Raw genomic sequence first — 17,732 nt, 5'->3', positions numbered from 1 at the left:
TAACAAGACTCTTTTATCTGTAATATTTGTTTATTGCCGTTTTTCACGTATAAAAACTGACATAGATTTGTTGTTGACAACGATGCCCATTCATGTTATTATTATTCATAAATGAGACGTCTGATACATTCATTCATTCATTTATAATCCCTCGTATTATTCAACAGATTCCCCGAGGGCTGATCATCCACATGCATTTAACTTAGAATGATAAATTCAGCTTAAATTGTACAAAAACGGCACATTGCGTGATAGATACATATCGTCTGCGTGCGATAAAACCATTGCCGTTCTGTTGTCTGTTTTTTTTTTGTCATCCGATTATAGATGACATGATTTTATTTTTTTGGATTTTTTTGCTTCGAAAAGTAATCATCATCAAGTTAATGCATCAAAACTGCCGTTGGGAACGACACACATTTAAGTTGCAAATATACGATGTTTTAATGGTCCTGGGTAATCAACTGTTGTCAACAACCGATATATTATTTATAATATGCAAAATTCAAAAAAACAAATATTTGCACACATAAAACAAAGTAAGTTAACAGTCGGAATACAAAATCGTTAAGTATTATATGTTTGCAATAGCAGAAGAATATTCTATTTATATCTATAACATCGCATCTTTTGCAACTTATAAATATTCGGTTAAGTTAAAATGATCCGGTGCGTGTGTAGTAGTGTTTACCGAAACATAGTTTTGTCTTGTAAAAGGTCAGTAACGAGATGATGGGAATTGTGTTTTATTACCTCATTTTCTGTACGTTCAATCCCCAGCAAGAACAGAAGTTGTACAACAATCAAACTGACCATCAAATTAATGTGGATTAAATTTCGTTCTAATTTTCGTAGATCTCTGAAAATATAGAAATTATTTAACATATTTTATGATAACAAAATGATAAGGTTGTCATGAAATAACATCCTAATACTCCACATCTCTGTCGCCAACGCCATTATAAGCAATTTAAAAATGATGTTAATATGGTTTTGAATTAAGATTATGATGATTATTGACGAGTTCGGTATGATATTGACGAGTTCGGTATAATAATGATGAGTTCGGTATGATAATGATGAGTTCGGTATTATAATGATGAGTTCTGTGTGATAATGATGAGTTCGGTATGATAATGAGGAGTTCGGTATGATAATGATGAGTTCTGTGTGATAATGATGAATTCGGTATGATAATGATGAGTTCGGTATTATAGCGATGAGTTCTGTGCGATAATGATGAGTTCGGTATGATAATGACGAGTTCGGTATGATAATGATGAGTTCGGTATGATGATGAGTTCGGTATGATGATGAGTTCGGTATGATGATTAGTTCGGTGTGAAAACAATGAGTTCGGTATGATAATGATGAGTTCGGTATGATAATGATGAGTTCGGTGTGAAAATGATGAGTTCTGAATGATAATGATGAGTTCTGAATGATAATGATGAGTTCTGGATGATGATGAGTTCGGCATGATGATGATGAGTTCGGCAATGATGATAATGATGAGTTCGCCAATGATGATAATGATGAGTTCGGCATGATAATGATGAGTCCGGTATGAAAAGGAGGATAGTGAAAGTGGAGGATAACAATGTCAACACGAGGAAGTGGATGACAAACTTGACGAGTAGGCATAATGCAGTTGATGAGATGGTAACTTGAGAATTTTGATTATGACGATTTATGACGATGAGCGATTGTTGATAATTATTGATGAGGATGCTGATAACTTACTCTAGATACATGTAAACAGCAAGCGATATGAACAGACCAGCCAGCGATATGCTACATCCTATCCGTGTAATCCAGCCCAATGCAGCTTCGTGTTTACCATCAATCTTATTATAATGAAAATTAAAGATGATTGTACTAAGGCTATTATTCTGTCAATACGGTAGAACACCTTTCTTTTTTGGGATACCCCTATTAAGAGGCCAATTGTCCGTAGAACGAACGAGGGGAAACATATCTTCGGCCAACCCTTATTCAGATAATTATTTTGTGTGGACACTTCATTGGGTACAGAGTGGACACTTCATTTGGGTACAGAGTGGACACTTCATTTGGGTACATAGTGGACACTTCATTTGGGTACATAGTGGACACTTCATTTGGGTACAGAGTGGACAGAATGTGCAGTTCTACTGTATTAAATTGGATTTTCGACGTGAATAGCTTATGTGTTTGTACTATAATATAAATAAAATATGGATTGTAAATGTACACATCATTGAATTATTAATACAACTTTTAATAACAACAGATAAATGCATCATATTAGTGTCAGTTTAATTACTCATGAGCAGACAATTAAAAAAAAAATGATAATAAAAAAGAAAAAAAACAAAATATTAAAAAAAATAAAGTTTACGTGACATATCGAAACTATTTTTGTAATATAATATTGTAATATAATAACTAAGCTAATTGTCAATATTTTCACTCACCGGCACGTCTGACACCTGCATGAGGACGGCAAAGTTTGTCGTGTGCGAACAAAAGCACGTTGTATCTGCAGACGAAGATCCATCACTACCAGACATTACGGCATAGCAACCATCCGTTGACCAGTCACTGAAACAAAACACAAAAACAAATTGATCACATTTCTAATTCAGTGAATTTTAGTGAAATCAAAGTTTCAATTTCAATTTAATAATAACATAGACCTACAGGATAATAAATACAATATATTAATCATGTGGAGGGAGTGTCATATAGGCCTAAGTCCGAAATATATAACATTAAATACGAATACGAAAGTTAAAGACACTTTGATTTAAAGTCAATCATTTCATGCATTTAATTTCTCTCCGAATAAAGTTGTACTTTAAAAATAAGGTTTAGCTTATTCTCTAAAAATTAGGTTCATTCTTTAAAAATAAGGTTGGATTCGTCCTCTAAAAATAATAGGCTTATCTTTAAAAATAAGGTTGGACTCGTCCTCTAAAAATAATAGGCTTATCTTTAAAAATAAGGTTGGGCTCGTCCTCTAAAAATAATAGGCTTATCTTTAAAAATAAGGTTGGACTCGTCCTCTAAAAATAATAGGCTTATCTTTAAAAATAAGGTTGGACTCGTCCTCTAAAAATAATAGGCTTATCTTTAAAAATAAGGTTGGATTCGTCCTCTAAAAATAATAGGCTTATCTTTAAAAATAAGGTTAGGCTCATCTTTTAAAAATAAAGTTGGACACATCATTTAAAAGTAAAGTTAGGCTTATCCTTTAAAACTAAAGTTGGACTCATCTTTTAAGAATAAGGCTGGGCTCATACTCTAGTGTACTCTAGATGATTCGTGCACATTTACCACTAAAGGCCAACTTACACAGACGAGCGGTAACGGTAATAAAATATAGCATCTATGTTAATATTCCTTAGTATCATTTATACACACAACGCGGAGCGGACGGGTGGTTTCCGCTGAGGATTGATACATTTAAATAAAAAATAATTTACCTTGCCGCAACATTCCAGAACGCACAGACTGTCTCCATGATATAAGAATCATTCCAACTGTTCGGAACCTAAAGATTAATTTAAAAAAATAAATTGTGAAAAAAAAAAGAAATATTGGGTTGTACACTGTAAAATTTAGATTTTGAAATGATAAAGATGTATAGTATTGGGTTGTACACTGGGAAATTCAGATTTTCAATTGTAAAAGATGTATAAAATTTGGTTGTACACTATAAAATTCAGAAAAATACTCATATTAATATACTCATATAATCATCAGCCAAAAAAACAATATTTTCAACATTACGTTGCGGAATATGGTAAAAACTAATGATTTACATAATGTTGATTGATGAGCGAGTATACGGTAATTACCTAATATAATACAATTCAAATAAGACACAAAAGAACGAAATATTTATTGAATTTGACTATTGTATGCTTTTAGAATATAATAAGTGTTTGAAATAGTAATGTGTGCATTGCAAAAAGCCATTAACCAACTAAATGATAATAATGTTTACTACATACAATTTTGTAACCTCGCGTAATTGACATATTACAATTTTGTTCAGTATCGCAGGCAAATTGTATGTATCACGGAAGGTTAGGGTCTATGGTACAGGCTTTACATTGTATTAAACAAGTGATGCTGTATCAAATATTCGCCTATGCTAACGGACTTGGTTATGATGCTTGGCTACCAATCCAATGGTCATAGGTTAAAGTCCTTTCAGTGTCAGGATTTTGTCTAATGACAATACAATGACAATTTATAACTCCATTCTCAAAGACTAGTAATAAGACTTGTGTTTTATGTTTTATGTTTGTCTTTTGAACAGAATTGCCACCTTTAAGGAGAATAGTGAATGCATTCGCTTATGGTTATCCTTGGCAATTTGCATAAAATAATTATAATTAAAACAAACAATATTGATACCGTACCGAGGACGCGTAATTGTGATTACAAAACTAATTGAGCTGTTCATTTTATTAAATGCTTTTCAAAGTATTCCGTGTAATTAATTTGACAAATATATCAATCAGTGTCTCCAGAGATATACAATATTTAATCAAGGACTGAATGAATGCTACAATGTCTTTTGTTGATTGAACGAACAATTAATTAATCAAATATTGGTCATCAACTTCTTGATTAAAGGCTGCAATCGCTTAGAGGTCACTAATCTAAACGTAATGACGTTATACATTAAAGTCATTAGTAATTGTGCTGACGTTGCTCAATTGACAGGGAGAGGAAGGGAAATTGGTAAAGAGTAAAACAATTTTATTGTAATCTTTTGTTAATGGTGGCCTCTGCTTAAAGTCTACTTCTAGACTTATTGTGACCACCATTCACATTTATAAATATTTAATGATTTATTAAGACTATTATTATGTATTATTTGTGGAAACTAATAAACAACAACAAACTAAAAGAGAGGAAGTGGAGAATGCTTAAAGAGAGGAAGTTGAGAAGGAAGGAGTGAGAATTTAAAAGAGAGAAAGTGGGAAGGGAAGGTGAAAGTTTGGAAGGGAGGGATGAGAAGGAGATGGAAGGATAAAATGGGGAAGGGAAAGAGAGGCCGGGGAAGGGAAAGAGAGGGTGTGAAAGTGCAAAAGGTTGAAGGAAAGAGTGACTGTGGAAGGTGGGGAAGTCCAAGGGAGAAGGAAGTGTGAAGTGGAAGAGAGAGAAGAAGAAGAGAAGAAGAAGAGAGAGTCACATGATGTCATGTCTTATTGGGTGCACAACTCAAGGTACGGTTAGTATCCAACATAATAACATCTAATATAGCAATAAGCAATCTATTTATTCAGTTATGTATAATAACATACATTTTAGCAACATGTATTGAAGCGTTTCGACCCGTCGCCTGCAGCCTAAACCTTAATTCAAAATTATTGACTGAATATTAAAATCACGAAGCGCGTTGAAATTCTTACAGATTTTGATTACAAAACAACTCAATTCACGACGTTTATTTAATACAAATTCAAAATACGAAATAAGAGAGAAATAATGATAGAGAACTTAACTACAGAATAAAAAATCTTGTCACGTTAGTCGCTTAAAGCAAAAACAAGACAAGAAGAAACAACTTCTCTAGTACCTATTCTAAATGATAGGTAATGTCATTTATAAAATATTCCACGGCAGCAAATCGGATTGCAAACACTCTGATGGCCGGATCAATCTCCATCGGAATTTCAATCTCTAAATCTCACAATTAAGAGGATTTATAAAAAGACTGTAAATTTCCACTGTGTTTGACAAATGATTGCTAGATTAGTTATTGCAGTATATATGCATATATTCATTACTCATCAGCAGAACAGCAAAAACAAAACTGCAAAATTTGCTGTAAACAATCGGATATCTCGATTTTGTAACAACCAGACGATTCTCAACGAGAACCGGTACTTCTACTACACGGGTACACTACGGGTCCTCCTCGGGTAAACCTCGAATACACAGATGCCGCGCCTTTAAACCACGAGCATTTTCATTCACGTAACGTAGGCCAAACTGTAGTACGCATTCACAAGTATTGAAGCAAATACTATTTACATCCGTATAATAAATACATTGATAAATAGAATTGTAGTAACATAAGGCAATTTTATTTCATGGAACTGTGTTGTTGGTTCAGTGTGAATACGTGGTAAAACGTAAACAGGTCCGATTCAAACTGGATGCCGGAGGGGCGAGCACGTCGTAAGCACAAACTAGGACCGCATAAATCTTCTAAAAAGTATCTTGCTAACAATTAATTTATAGATACAAACGAATTAGAAACAAACGTTCTATTGTATTTTATATAGTTTAAGGCAGTTGGTGTTGAATTATTTCTTTGAAAAAATGATCATTTTAGTATGCGCAAATGGCTAATGAGGAGTTGGTGGCCAGTTTGAAAAAGCGCTAGAACTGGCAGCACTGACATGACGTGACCCTTAGGGCCGGGGAGAACGAAGAGCTAGCATTGGCAGCAGCACTGGCATGACGTGACCCTTAGGGCCGGGGAGCACGAAGCACTAGCATTGGCAGCAGCACTGACATAACGTGACCCTTAGGGCCGGGGAGCACGAAGAGCTAGCATTGGCAACAGCACTGACATGACGTGACCCTTAGGGCCGGGGAGCACGAAACGCTCGAATTGTTAGCAGCACTGACATGACGTGACCCTTAGGGCCGGGGAGCACGAAGCGCTAGAATTGCGTGCAGCACTGACATGACGTGACCCTTAGGGTCGGGAAGCACGAAGCGCTAGAATTAGAAGCAGCACTGACATGACGTGACCTTTAGGGCCGGGGAGCACGAAACGCTCGAATTGTTAGCAGCACTGACATGACGTGACCCTTAGGCGGTGGAGCACGAAGCATAATAGAAAAGCGCCACGAGCAATAATTCTTTGAAATGGCGCTACACAATGGAAGCATTAACATTATGCTTTTGCATATAGTGTACTACATACAGTATCGCATATCACATGATGCATCGATGTTGGATACAATGTCACTGGAAACGATTGCATTGTAATTTAAGTAGAAAGTCCCGCCACATTTTGACTATAAATATATTCAGAATTGACTACTTCATTGATGTCTCAAGAAGTTAGTGACCGAATTTCATGATTAGATAAATTATGCTCTATGTTAATCATATTATAATTCGGCGGTTCTTCAAAGGGAAAACGCTTAATTACCACAAGATGGGAACGCTTTTTAGATGTATAAATGATACAAAACCATTTTTGTGAGAATTTCAATATCAATCAATACGGACCAGTGATATTATACTGTAACCTTAATATGCCTACATATTATTATTTATAATAGTTATAATACAATAACTACCAATACATTTTTTACGCTAAAATGAGCTTGTTTAATCATCACACTTGTACACTGACACAACATGCGCGCATGTTGTGTCAGTGTACGAGACTAATTGTTATATACAGTACTACAGTACTGTAATAGCTTTCCTTGATAAATTAACCGATTTTCAGTAGTGTGTTTGTACAGTATCATAGGCACATTCTGTAATACAGTGTCACATATGTTATGTTAGGCTTATGATAGGCCTATAACAGTGGACACATGTGATATGTGTATCAAACTGTATGCCTATAACAGTGGACACATGTGATATATGTATCACACTGTAGGCCTATAACAGTGGACATATGTGATATGTGTATCAGACTGTGGCCTATAACAGTGGACACATGTGATATGTGTATCACACTGTAAGTCACAACATTTGCCTATATGATCTGTAAAAATAAGAGATACAGTATACCGAGAAAGCGACAAAAATGACTCATGGAATACTGGACATACAATGCCACATGCGAAGATACAGTACAAAGAATCGGGTGCATAAATAAAATGATAGTTGTTGTAACCACATGAGAAAGTCATATGATAGGCCTACCAAGTTACAATTCTATTTCATCAATTAGTTTTATTTAATTTCTAAATAAAAGACTCGATTGGCTGCTGAAGCTGTAAAACTCTTCAATACGAATAAATTGAAAACACTAGGAACGATAATAATGAATTAGATGCATTTCAATTGGTAATTTTAATAGACAATCAGTTATCTTGTCATTCTTCAAATCAAAATTGAAACCAGGCTGGGTTTGTTTAAGTTGCAATTGATGGACGTAATATTATCGCTATGTAAACGTACGCTATAACAGTTAATGTCCTCCTCCTCATATCGATGCGAATATTTAGTATTTTCATTCGTTGCTGGAGCGTGGCTCAGTCTTGTATGTCATAATCATTATCTAATTTATTTATATTTGTTTTGGAATAGTCTTTTAATTAGTATCCAAATACTGTAGTGCTTATAATAGAGTCAGTAATAATAAGGTTCAATTTAATATAGCGCAAAATACGGGGCGCCTCTAAGCACGCTGAACAATCAACAGTGAAAGAGCAACATATTAAGCTTGGTTGCCACTAGAACGTAACGCAAGGACCTTAACGCAACGCAAGCGAAGTTATAGACAGTTAGCAATCACAAGCGAATAAGCCATCGCTTGTGATTGGTCAATTCACTTGCGTTGCGTTACGTCCTTGTGTTGCATCGCTTGTGGGAACCACGCTTAAGCACGCTGAACAATCAACAGTGAACGAGCAACATATTACCAGGCCCAATGAAGATTTTCATATCTTCAATATATCTGGGTATACATAATATCTAATGCGATACATACATTAATATACTGGCTCTAAAGTGAAATAAGACTGGGTTTAACGCCAGAGTACATTTTAACTGCTATTCAATCTGAATTTGGAGTAAAGAAACCATTTTGTTTTTTTGTTTTTTGCTATACCATTTGAAAAATAAGGCGGTATTGTATGTAGCATTTGACTATGCTACAGGATTCACTTGGGCTTTGCTGGTATGCTTTGAGAGGGTGTACAACCCTTGGCACCAAATTAAAAATAGACCGTCCGATAGGCTAGGATATTGTATTATAAGAACTTCAAATATATTAATATTCACAAATCTGAATAACTATTAAATTAGTGATAATAACAGATCACTGGCGAAAATGTCGCCTGAACGTAATATAACGTAATATAAGAAGTAGGCATACTTACATTATCTATTGGCAGTGTAAAGTTAACTGAAACTGGGAGTTTGTTTCTCTTTGATGAAGCTGTTGCCGAAATCACCCCACTGATCATTGTTGGGTCCATACTATTTTCTTTAGCACTGCAAAAATAGAAAAAACCACGAATGTCACAGGCCTCTAGTATACATTAAAGGTGTTTTGGAAATACAGTATCCTATTAAAAGACCTAACAAAATATCTCCCTTAAGCTTGGTTCCCACTAGAACGTAACGCAAGGACGTAAACGCAATGCAAGCGTTTTAACCAATGACAAGCAACAGTTAGCAATCACAAGTGAATAAGCCATCGCTTGTGATTGGTCAATTCACTTGCGTTGCGTTACGTCCTTGTGTTGCGTCGCTAGTGGGAACCACGCTTTATGCTTGGTTTCCATTAGAGACGCAACACAATACGTAATGCAACGTAAGTGAGTTGGTCAATCACAAGCGATGGATTATTCGAACAGTCGCGTGTGATTGTTCAACTCGCTTCCGTTACGTTTACGTCCTTGCGTTACGTCCTAGTGGGAACGAAGCGTTAAGCCTGGTTCCCACTAGCTACGCAACGTAACGCAATCTACGTAACGTAAGAAAATGCCCTTCTAATAATTGTGTTAACCCCATCCTGCGTGAAATCAAATCTGCGATGTTTGCAGCATTATTGCGTCGTCGGTTCCCACTTGTGATTACGCAATACAACACTTTGCGTCGATACGGCGCTGCGTTGCGTTCTAGTGGGAACCACGCTTTAGATATACAAAATATCTCCTTAATAGAGGTTACTATATTTTTACATTTGTTTATTACATTTGTTTATTATTAGTATTACATATGTTATCCCACCTGCCACTTCTATGGAAGCATCAATCAAGCCTAGCCTAGCCTAGCAAGTGGATTATTGGCTTTATATGAATACTAAACAAATAAAATGCATCAGGAGAAGTGAGTGAGTTAATATTAGAATATTGTGTGGTGTGAGATTAAACCATTAATTCTAGGCCTACCTGTTACCAGACTCGAATAATTTACGGTCGTAGTAGACAACAGCTACATTTACATCAGTACCTATGAGTGTTAAAAAGTAAACATTGTCAATTTATTTGTGGGCTAGGAGTTGAATTTGTGACTGCCAAATGGCCATCTTAATTAAATTCACTTTCTTCATTCTTTTATTTTGGTTCAACCGTTTAGTCATACATCAATCAGTTAATTAGTAGTAGTAATAACAAATAATTATCAATAGTTGTTCCTATGAGTCAATTGACGTAATTTAAAGGTCATTGTACTTTTTGTATTTATTTAAAACATATCCTGTTAAAGTAGTGAGTGAGTGGCCGAGCGGTTAAGACAGTGGAATTCGATGCTCAGTCGCTCCATGATTCTGGTGGTAGAACAAGTCTTCTCGGATAAGGACTATAAATTATAGGTCCAGTGTACACATCTAGCTCATGTGCACTTTAAAGAACGTAGCACATTTTTTTAGACGAGTAGGAGGTTACCCCGGTGCACTAGTACACACAGCCACTGATCATAACTGGGCCCTCTGGGAGACCAGTATAAATGAAAATATTTCAAAGTTATGTGTTGTTAACTCCAATTTCATCTGTCTCTGTAACCCCCCCCCCCACCCCATGCCTATCAGATAATTTATTTCATAGGCCTACCTTCAGCAATTCCTTCTTTGTTCTTTTCAAATATCAGGGAGGGTGGTGTTGAATTTGTCGCGTTGTATCCAGGAGCATTAAATCGCAAGCCTTGTAGATCTTCGGGCGATGATAGATGATGCAGTTCCGCAACTTCATTCATAAAAAAAACAAAAAAAAACAACTTATGTTCCGGCCTTGAAAAATAATGCTGATTGCTCTAAGACATTTTAAAGCTAATAACCTAATGAGGTTTGATGGAAAAAATGTATTTATAGGAAATTCATTTATTTTGCAGACTAATGAAGAAAATAGAACGATCTCAAAGTAAGACTATGATGAACATACTCATATCTAAGCCTAATAGCTGTTCTTGCTTAAACCCCTATTAAAGCTTGGTTCCCACTAGAAACGCAACGCAAGGACGAATAATCCATCGCTTGTGATTGGTCAAATCACTTAAGCTTGGTTCCCACTAGCCACGCAACGTAACGCAATCTACGCAACGTAATAGAATGCCCTTTCAATAATTGTGTTTGCCCCCGCCTGCGTGAAATCAAATCTGCAAATTACGCAATACAGCACTTTGCGTCAATACATCGTTGCTTTGCGTCTCTAGTGGGAACCACGCTTTACGTTGCGTTACGTCCTTGCGTTGCGTCGCTTGGGAACCAAGTTTAATAGGAGATCTTCGGGACCATCAGAGTGTCCTCTGAACACGGGTTACCGTAGTACATTGTCAATCTTCGTTTTAGAAGTGTCCCTAAAACAGAGGTGCCACCTGAATTTCCTTAGTGTTACAGTGTCCTTCATTCGTTTCAGAAGAAAGTGTTCCTTTAATGGAGGTGTCCCTTTAATAGGTTTGTCCAAACGCAGGGTTCGATGATATAACATAGATATATTCATCAATCCATGGATATACGGTATTTACGGTCTCCAATCAACGATTAAGTCAAATTTTGAAAATAGTGATGAAACAGATCACGGAACGTTTTTTATCATCTTTATGAGATTGTCGCGCAAAATAAAATACCTTAATAATTCCCCGATAACGTTTAAAGACTTAAAGGATGAATAATAGTATAGTAATAGATGTAAATACATGCACGTTAATTGAGTTAGTTTTTTTGGGTTTTTTTTCTTGTTGTTACGAATGTATAAAAGACTTAATGTCGTATCTGTAGAGTGATGAATTGTTTGCACGAAGTAATAAAAGCAAATATATGAGAATTCGATGTGTTATTTTTGTCTTTCTCGATAATGAGACCAATAATACACATTTTATAACCTAGCCGTTGTTCAGTGGCTTTATTATTGCGTGAATAAGCTATGAAATCGACTCAATATTCTTGGTTAATTAAGGTAGTTAAAGCCTGGAACACCAATGATGAACAATTCTGACTTTAATTGAAGTCAACCTAAATTGGCTGCATTATTAAAGCGGCTTTCAAACATCGTAATCACTTCGTTAGATTATGTTGCTATAGTAAAAGGTAGCGCAGTTGAACGGTTTGCGTCATACATACAATGGCTGCGCAAACAAGAACAAAACAAGTCTACACTATCAAACTAGTTTGACAAAAAACAAGGCCATATACATGGTTATGGTTGCTCAAGTTAGTGTTTACCGACCGAACAACTGACCGACATAGTGAGCTGTGTGATGTGCCCACATATGGTAGTGATATGCTTAAATATGGTGTTGATATGACATCATTATGTCACATTTCATTTGTTTGTCAAATAAAGTTTGATAGTGTAGACTCCGACTACAGAAACAGAAAAAAAAACCCAAACCTCTAGTTTTGGAAAACGACAATACGGAAGATTTCCTTTCCAGTTAGGATGGCCCAATCAAAATGTAAATTAAATATTTATTATAATTAGATTTTAAAGTTAAATTTACATTTAATTCAATTGAATTTGAACTAGGCCTATATACTATGAAAGGTTCAATGGTTGAACAATGTCTGCTTATCAAGCAGAATCTTTTTTCATTTCTACAGAATTTCTCATCTTTACCGTTTATAAATTAATTCTCGGTAAGAATAAAGCTTATATATCTAGGGCTTTGCATCATGTAAATTTACATTTTGACATTTACATATTTGTTTGTGTGTGAAAAGGTAATATACTTGATAAAACAAAATGCAAGTAATGAATAACAATGAAGCAGTGTTAAAGCGCCTCTCATTCATTAAGCTGGACACAATGTAATATGATTTCATTTTAATCATGTTATCTCACTTAATCATTCCCAATATTAAACTAGGTTGCATGAATACATTAAGCGTACTAATTATCTGGTGAAACTAGACGTTTGACAGCTAGAAAGCCATTGCCAGAATGGTTTCCTGATAATGTAAATCGTATTATTTCGACCGGTGAATGGAACGTACACTTATGGTTTAAAATACCTGTTGTTGTTGTTGTTGTTGTTGGTCTCCCCAATTTCATTTTTGTTGTTGTTATGTATATAGTAAAATAGACCGGATAAATAATGAAAGAAATGAAATAAAATTATTTATAGCAAAGTACTATTTCATTTATTCCATTCATTCACATTTATTTTGTCATCGTTTATAATTACAATTTCAGTATATAATTGATGGCTGTTTTTGCAGGACCCTTTTACATAAAACATAAAACCCAACATAAATAAAATAAAAGTAAAGCTCTGTCTACATTATCAAACTATATGTGACAAAAAATTTGATGTTCCAAATATGGTAATGATATGCCCATATATGATAGTGAAATGACATCATCATGTCCATATATGGGCACATCACATTTTGTTCACATAAAGTTTGATCGTGTGGACAGAGCTCAAGAAAGAAACGCCGTTAATGAACATCACATTTAAAAGCTTTAAAAAAAAAAAAAAAAAATGATTTAAAAAGATTTATACCCATGCCTTCACTTACCAATGTTGTCTTTAGAAATGACTAATGATTCACCAATTTCCACTGATTCCGAGAGAACCACGAACAGAGATTCTGCCTGTTGTGTTATTTCCATTTTATCCTGTTCAAACCAAAGATATTCGTTAAATTATACATATTTTATAAATTTATAATTATACACGCGGCGTACAACGGGGTGATACTAAGCGTAATCTTGTTTTTTAAACCTTCAACGGTCTAATTTATCTTACTAACATGGAAATACCGTAGTACGTGATTTTATGAATCGTACGAAATTGCAGTATTGAACTTAAAAATAAAATGTCCTTGTTTAAATACTTATAAGTTATAGTTTACAACAACAAACATAAACATACATAAATAATCATTACAAAAATGAAATAGAAAAGGGAAAATCTCTGAAGCACAGCTTATAAGTAGAAACCCCTGTTACAAAACAGTATATACATTTTATCGAATTACAGAACTTAAAATGCTTCACTCATAAAATATATATGCATATATTATGCGTTGTGTTGGTGTGTGCGAGTATACACACATAGCCTGTTTTATATTATATATATTCATACTTTTGCTATAATATATAAAGAAAGAATCCACATGTACTGGAATTAATAAACTGAATATCTTCTTTTTTAAGAAAAAATGTATAAATAATCATGTTAGAAAAACACTATCACTTTTTGATGATGAACAACTCTAAAATGTATATAGGAAATGTTTTTTTTTTTATTTTGTATGTTGTGTTTATTGTTTTATGTTTTTTATGTAAAAGGGTCCTGCGAAAACAGGAGTGTAAACTTCTCTATGCAGGATCCTTGCCATCATTTATGCTATGAAACTGTATTTATAAAGGATGAGTAAATAAATGTGAATTGAATTGAAATAGAAATATGAAAAAAGGCACAAGGGCATAGGCAAACAAAATGTAACTTTTAAGAAAAAAATGCAAACACTCCTTTTTTTATCTTAACAAAAATAAAGAGTAATTGTAAACAATACATAGATATATGTATGTGTGTAACTTGAGTAGGCCTTATATATTGACATCTTAGACATCTGTGTAATTATTTGAAAAATGTTGAGTGTGTAGCGTTTGCTCTTTTTTATTTAAAAATGGTGTTAGTTCTTTGTATTCATATGTGTAATTTGCCTATATAATAATCATTTTTGTACAAATACTGCAATTCAGCGTTTTATGCTGCAATGTATATTTGTTATATGATTGATTGAATGAAGATACCGAATATAACAACATACCAGTTGTTTGTTTTGTCTACCCTTTTAAAATCAACCATACCTTTAAAGGACAGTAATATAATCTACATGATAAAACATCAATGTACTGTGTTACTATGGTAACCAGAAATAATAAATTGGTATTTTACTGTTCATCACAATCGTATGATTTCAATTCCTTTTGGTATTGAGTAGTAAACAAATAGAGGACAAAATTATGAATAAACAAACTGGTTTTAACGATCGGTTTCAGAGTATTTCTTAATTTAATTTAGTTAAGTTTCTACGCATGCGTACAAGAAGTGTACTCCAGTCAATCATTGCAATCAATCTTCTGATCTTATTTTATAAAACAGTTAACATAATTTTACGCTTACGGCTTGTTGCTACAACGAGTTGTTAGCATAAAGGCTTGGTTCCTACTAGAGACGCAACGTAAGTACGTAACGCAACGTGAGTGATTTGACCAATCACAAGCGATGGAATATTCGAACAATCGCTTGTGATAGGTCAACTTGCTTTAAGTTGCCTCTACGTAACCAAGCTTAATAAAGAAACCAGGCACTGCGGGGCCCGTGGTTCATTGGTTTTACATTGAGCCATACCGGTAAAATGGTGGGTGCGTTAACTTGTATGGTAAAATGTATATAATGAACAATATTCATATTTAAAAGAAGTCATATTGCTCAATGTACGCTAATCTAAACGGAAAGGACATTGTTATTTTTGGCAACGTGATTGCTATTAATAATTAAGTTCACTAAGTAATTATACAATATAATTTGCACTTAATTATACGAGAAAACCAGAAACTTATGTCCTAAATGATGATGTTGCGGATTTAATATAAACAAAAAAGTGAATATTTAATCTATCAGTGAACTTGAACTTAATTAATAAGTCCCATTGGGCCGATTATAAAATGTCACTCGGCGTCAGTCTAAAACTAGGCCTTAGCCACCAAGCCTTGTGGGTTGTCTGGCTGGGCTAACATTAAAAACCCATCATACTCTGCACGAAACAAAGCTAGAAATACAAGTAAAATTAGCATTCAATCATTCGAAAAATGTACCCTTTTAGTGGTTTTTTCTAAATAGTTAATTGTAGACTGAAATGTGTCAGAAATCCCGATTCGATAATTCCATTAATGCATTTCTGTAGTGACATTTTATGGTGAGAAAAATATGAACTTGTAACGTACATTGCAACATCATGCCAAATTGCAAGATGAAAACTAAACCCATCCTTTTAAATCGGGTGTTATAATTAGACTTGTAGGTAGAGAGACCTGTAGTGTTGATGTACGGTACCCCAGAGAGAGATTCGGGCGGACAACGAGAGTCAAGTGTGGAATCTATCCGGCCCGAAGGCACTCATGAATAACCCACATGACTTGAGTTCAGTTACTTAAGCAATTACCATTTTTAATGAACTACTTTTTATGAAATCTAAACAAATATTGATCGCAACCTTAGTAAGGCTAGCTTAGCAGGCCTAGCTTAGCAGGCCTGGCTTAAGCTTGGTTCCCACTAGCGACGCAACGTAACGCAATCTATGCAACGTAAGCAAATGCGCGCCCTTGTAATAATTGTGTTTTCCCCCGCCTGCGTGAAATCAAACCTACGATATTTGCAGCACTATTGCGTCGTCGGTTCCCACTTGTGATTACGCAATGCAAAACTTTGCGTCGATACGTCGCTGCGTTGCGTTCTAGTGGAAACCACGTGTTAGTAGCTTACATTTTGGTCATGAAATAAAAGTAAAGTTGCTAAAATCAAAACGATTATCATCTGAAGTTTGTTTATCCATAATGGGTGTCCTTGAGATATAATGCATGTTCCTTGATTGCTAAACTTTAAAGTGTTTTTTTTTCAGAGAGCTCGAAGCAGGTTATGCAACAATGCACAAATGGTGAAATCATACATATTTTAATAAGGTACACGATGCATGTCAGGCAATCAAGGATGTTATGCTTTGCGAACCCACGTAGATCACGTTCAATTTCTAGCCAATTAAAATAATGCCCCCAGCAAAGAATGGTAAAATGTCGTTAAAACGTGGTTCTCACTAGCGACGCAACGCAGCGACGTATTGACGGAATGTGCTGTACAGTATTCCGTAATCACAAGTGGGAACTGACGACGCATCAGTGCTGAAAAAAATCGCAGGTTTGATTTCACGCAGGTGGGAGCAAACACAATTATCGGAAGGGAATTTTCTTTTGTTGCGTAGATTGCGTTACGTTGCGTCGCTAGTGGGAACCAAGCTTAAACGGGCGCAATTGCAGACATGATATAGCCAATCAGAGCTCATATATGGCGTGGCGCTGTGTATGTGAAGCCTGGTTCTCACTAGAGACGCAATGCAAGAACGTAGACGCAACGCAAGCGAGTTGACCAATGACAAGCGACAGTTCGAATATTTCATCGCTAGTGATTTGGTCAAATCACTTACGTTGCGTTACGTGTTTTGTTGCGTCTCTAGTGGGAACCAATCATTATTTAAAGTCAGCGTACACTATCTTTACGCGTACGTACTTTAAAAATTGAGTTTACATTTTTAGAAATAATGAGCACGTTTCTGTATAAAGTCATTAATCAGCACATTCAGTTTATCCAATATCGACACAGCTGCTACAGTGAAAACACGCGAAGTAGTCCCACATGGTGTAAAGGCAAATCCTCAGTAATTTTAGTCTTGCAGAAAACGGGAGTCGATAAATGTTTTAGATTACTAGATTAGCGCATTATAAAATCTATCGGAAGTTTAGAAGGCAATTCAACTCCTTTCACGGAAAGCTGGAACAACACACACCATAAATTGA

General features: G+C 35.1%; 1 protein-coding gene across 4 annotated transcripts in view; it reads right to left on the bottom strand.

Moving 5' to 3' along the window:
* Window positions 1-17,732, bottom strand: part of LOC140053960 (adhesion G protein-coupled receptor L3-like) — a 52,250-nt gene that overhangs the window by 5,102 nt on the left and 29,416 nt on the right. For all 4 annotated transcript variants that reach the window (XM_072098726.1, XM_072098729.1, XM_072098728.1 and 1 more), the window contains exons 8-15: window positions 13,670-13,769; window positions 10,764-10,895; window positions 10,104-10,164; window positions 9,087-9,201; window positions 3,468-3,535; window positions 2,457-2,583; window positions 1,744-1,847; window positions 754-859 (exon numbers count right to left, since the gene is read on the bottom strand). In XM_072098726.1, coding sequence (XP_071954827.1) covers window positions 754-859; window positions 1,744-1,847; window positions 2,457-2,583; window positions 3,468-3,535; window positions 9,087-9,201; window positions 10,104-10,164; window positions 10,764-10,895; window positions 13,670-13,769 — 813 coding nt within the window. The remainder of the gene's footprint in view (window positions 1-753; window positions 860-1,743; window positions 1,848-2,456; window positions 2,584-3,467; window positions 3,536-9,086; window positions 9,202-10,103; window positions 10,165-10,763; window positions 10,896-13,669; window positions 13,770-17,732) is intronic.

Source organism: Antedon mediterranea, chromosome 7 (assembly GCF_964355755.1).
Source record: "Antedon mediterranea chromosome 7, ecAntMedi1.1, whole genome shotgun sequence".
In the NCBI taxonomy this organism is placed as follows: Eukaryota; Metazoa; Echinodermata; class Crinoidea; order Comatulida; family Antedonidae; genus Antedon; species Antedon mediterranea.
Note: the sequence above shows the minus strand (reverse complement) of the source record. Positions and strands in the feature narration are given on the sequence as shown.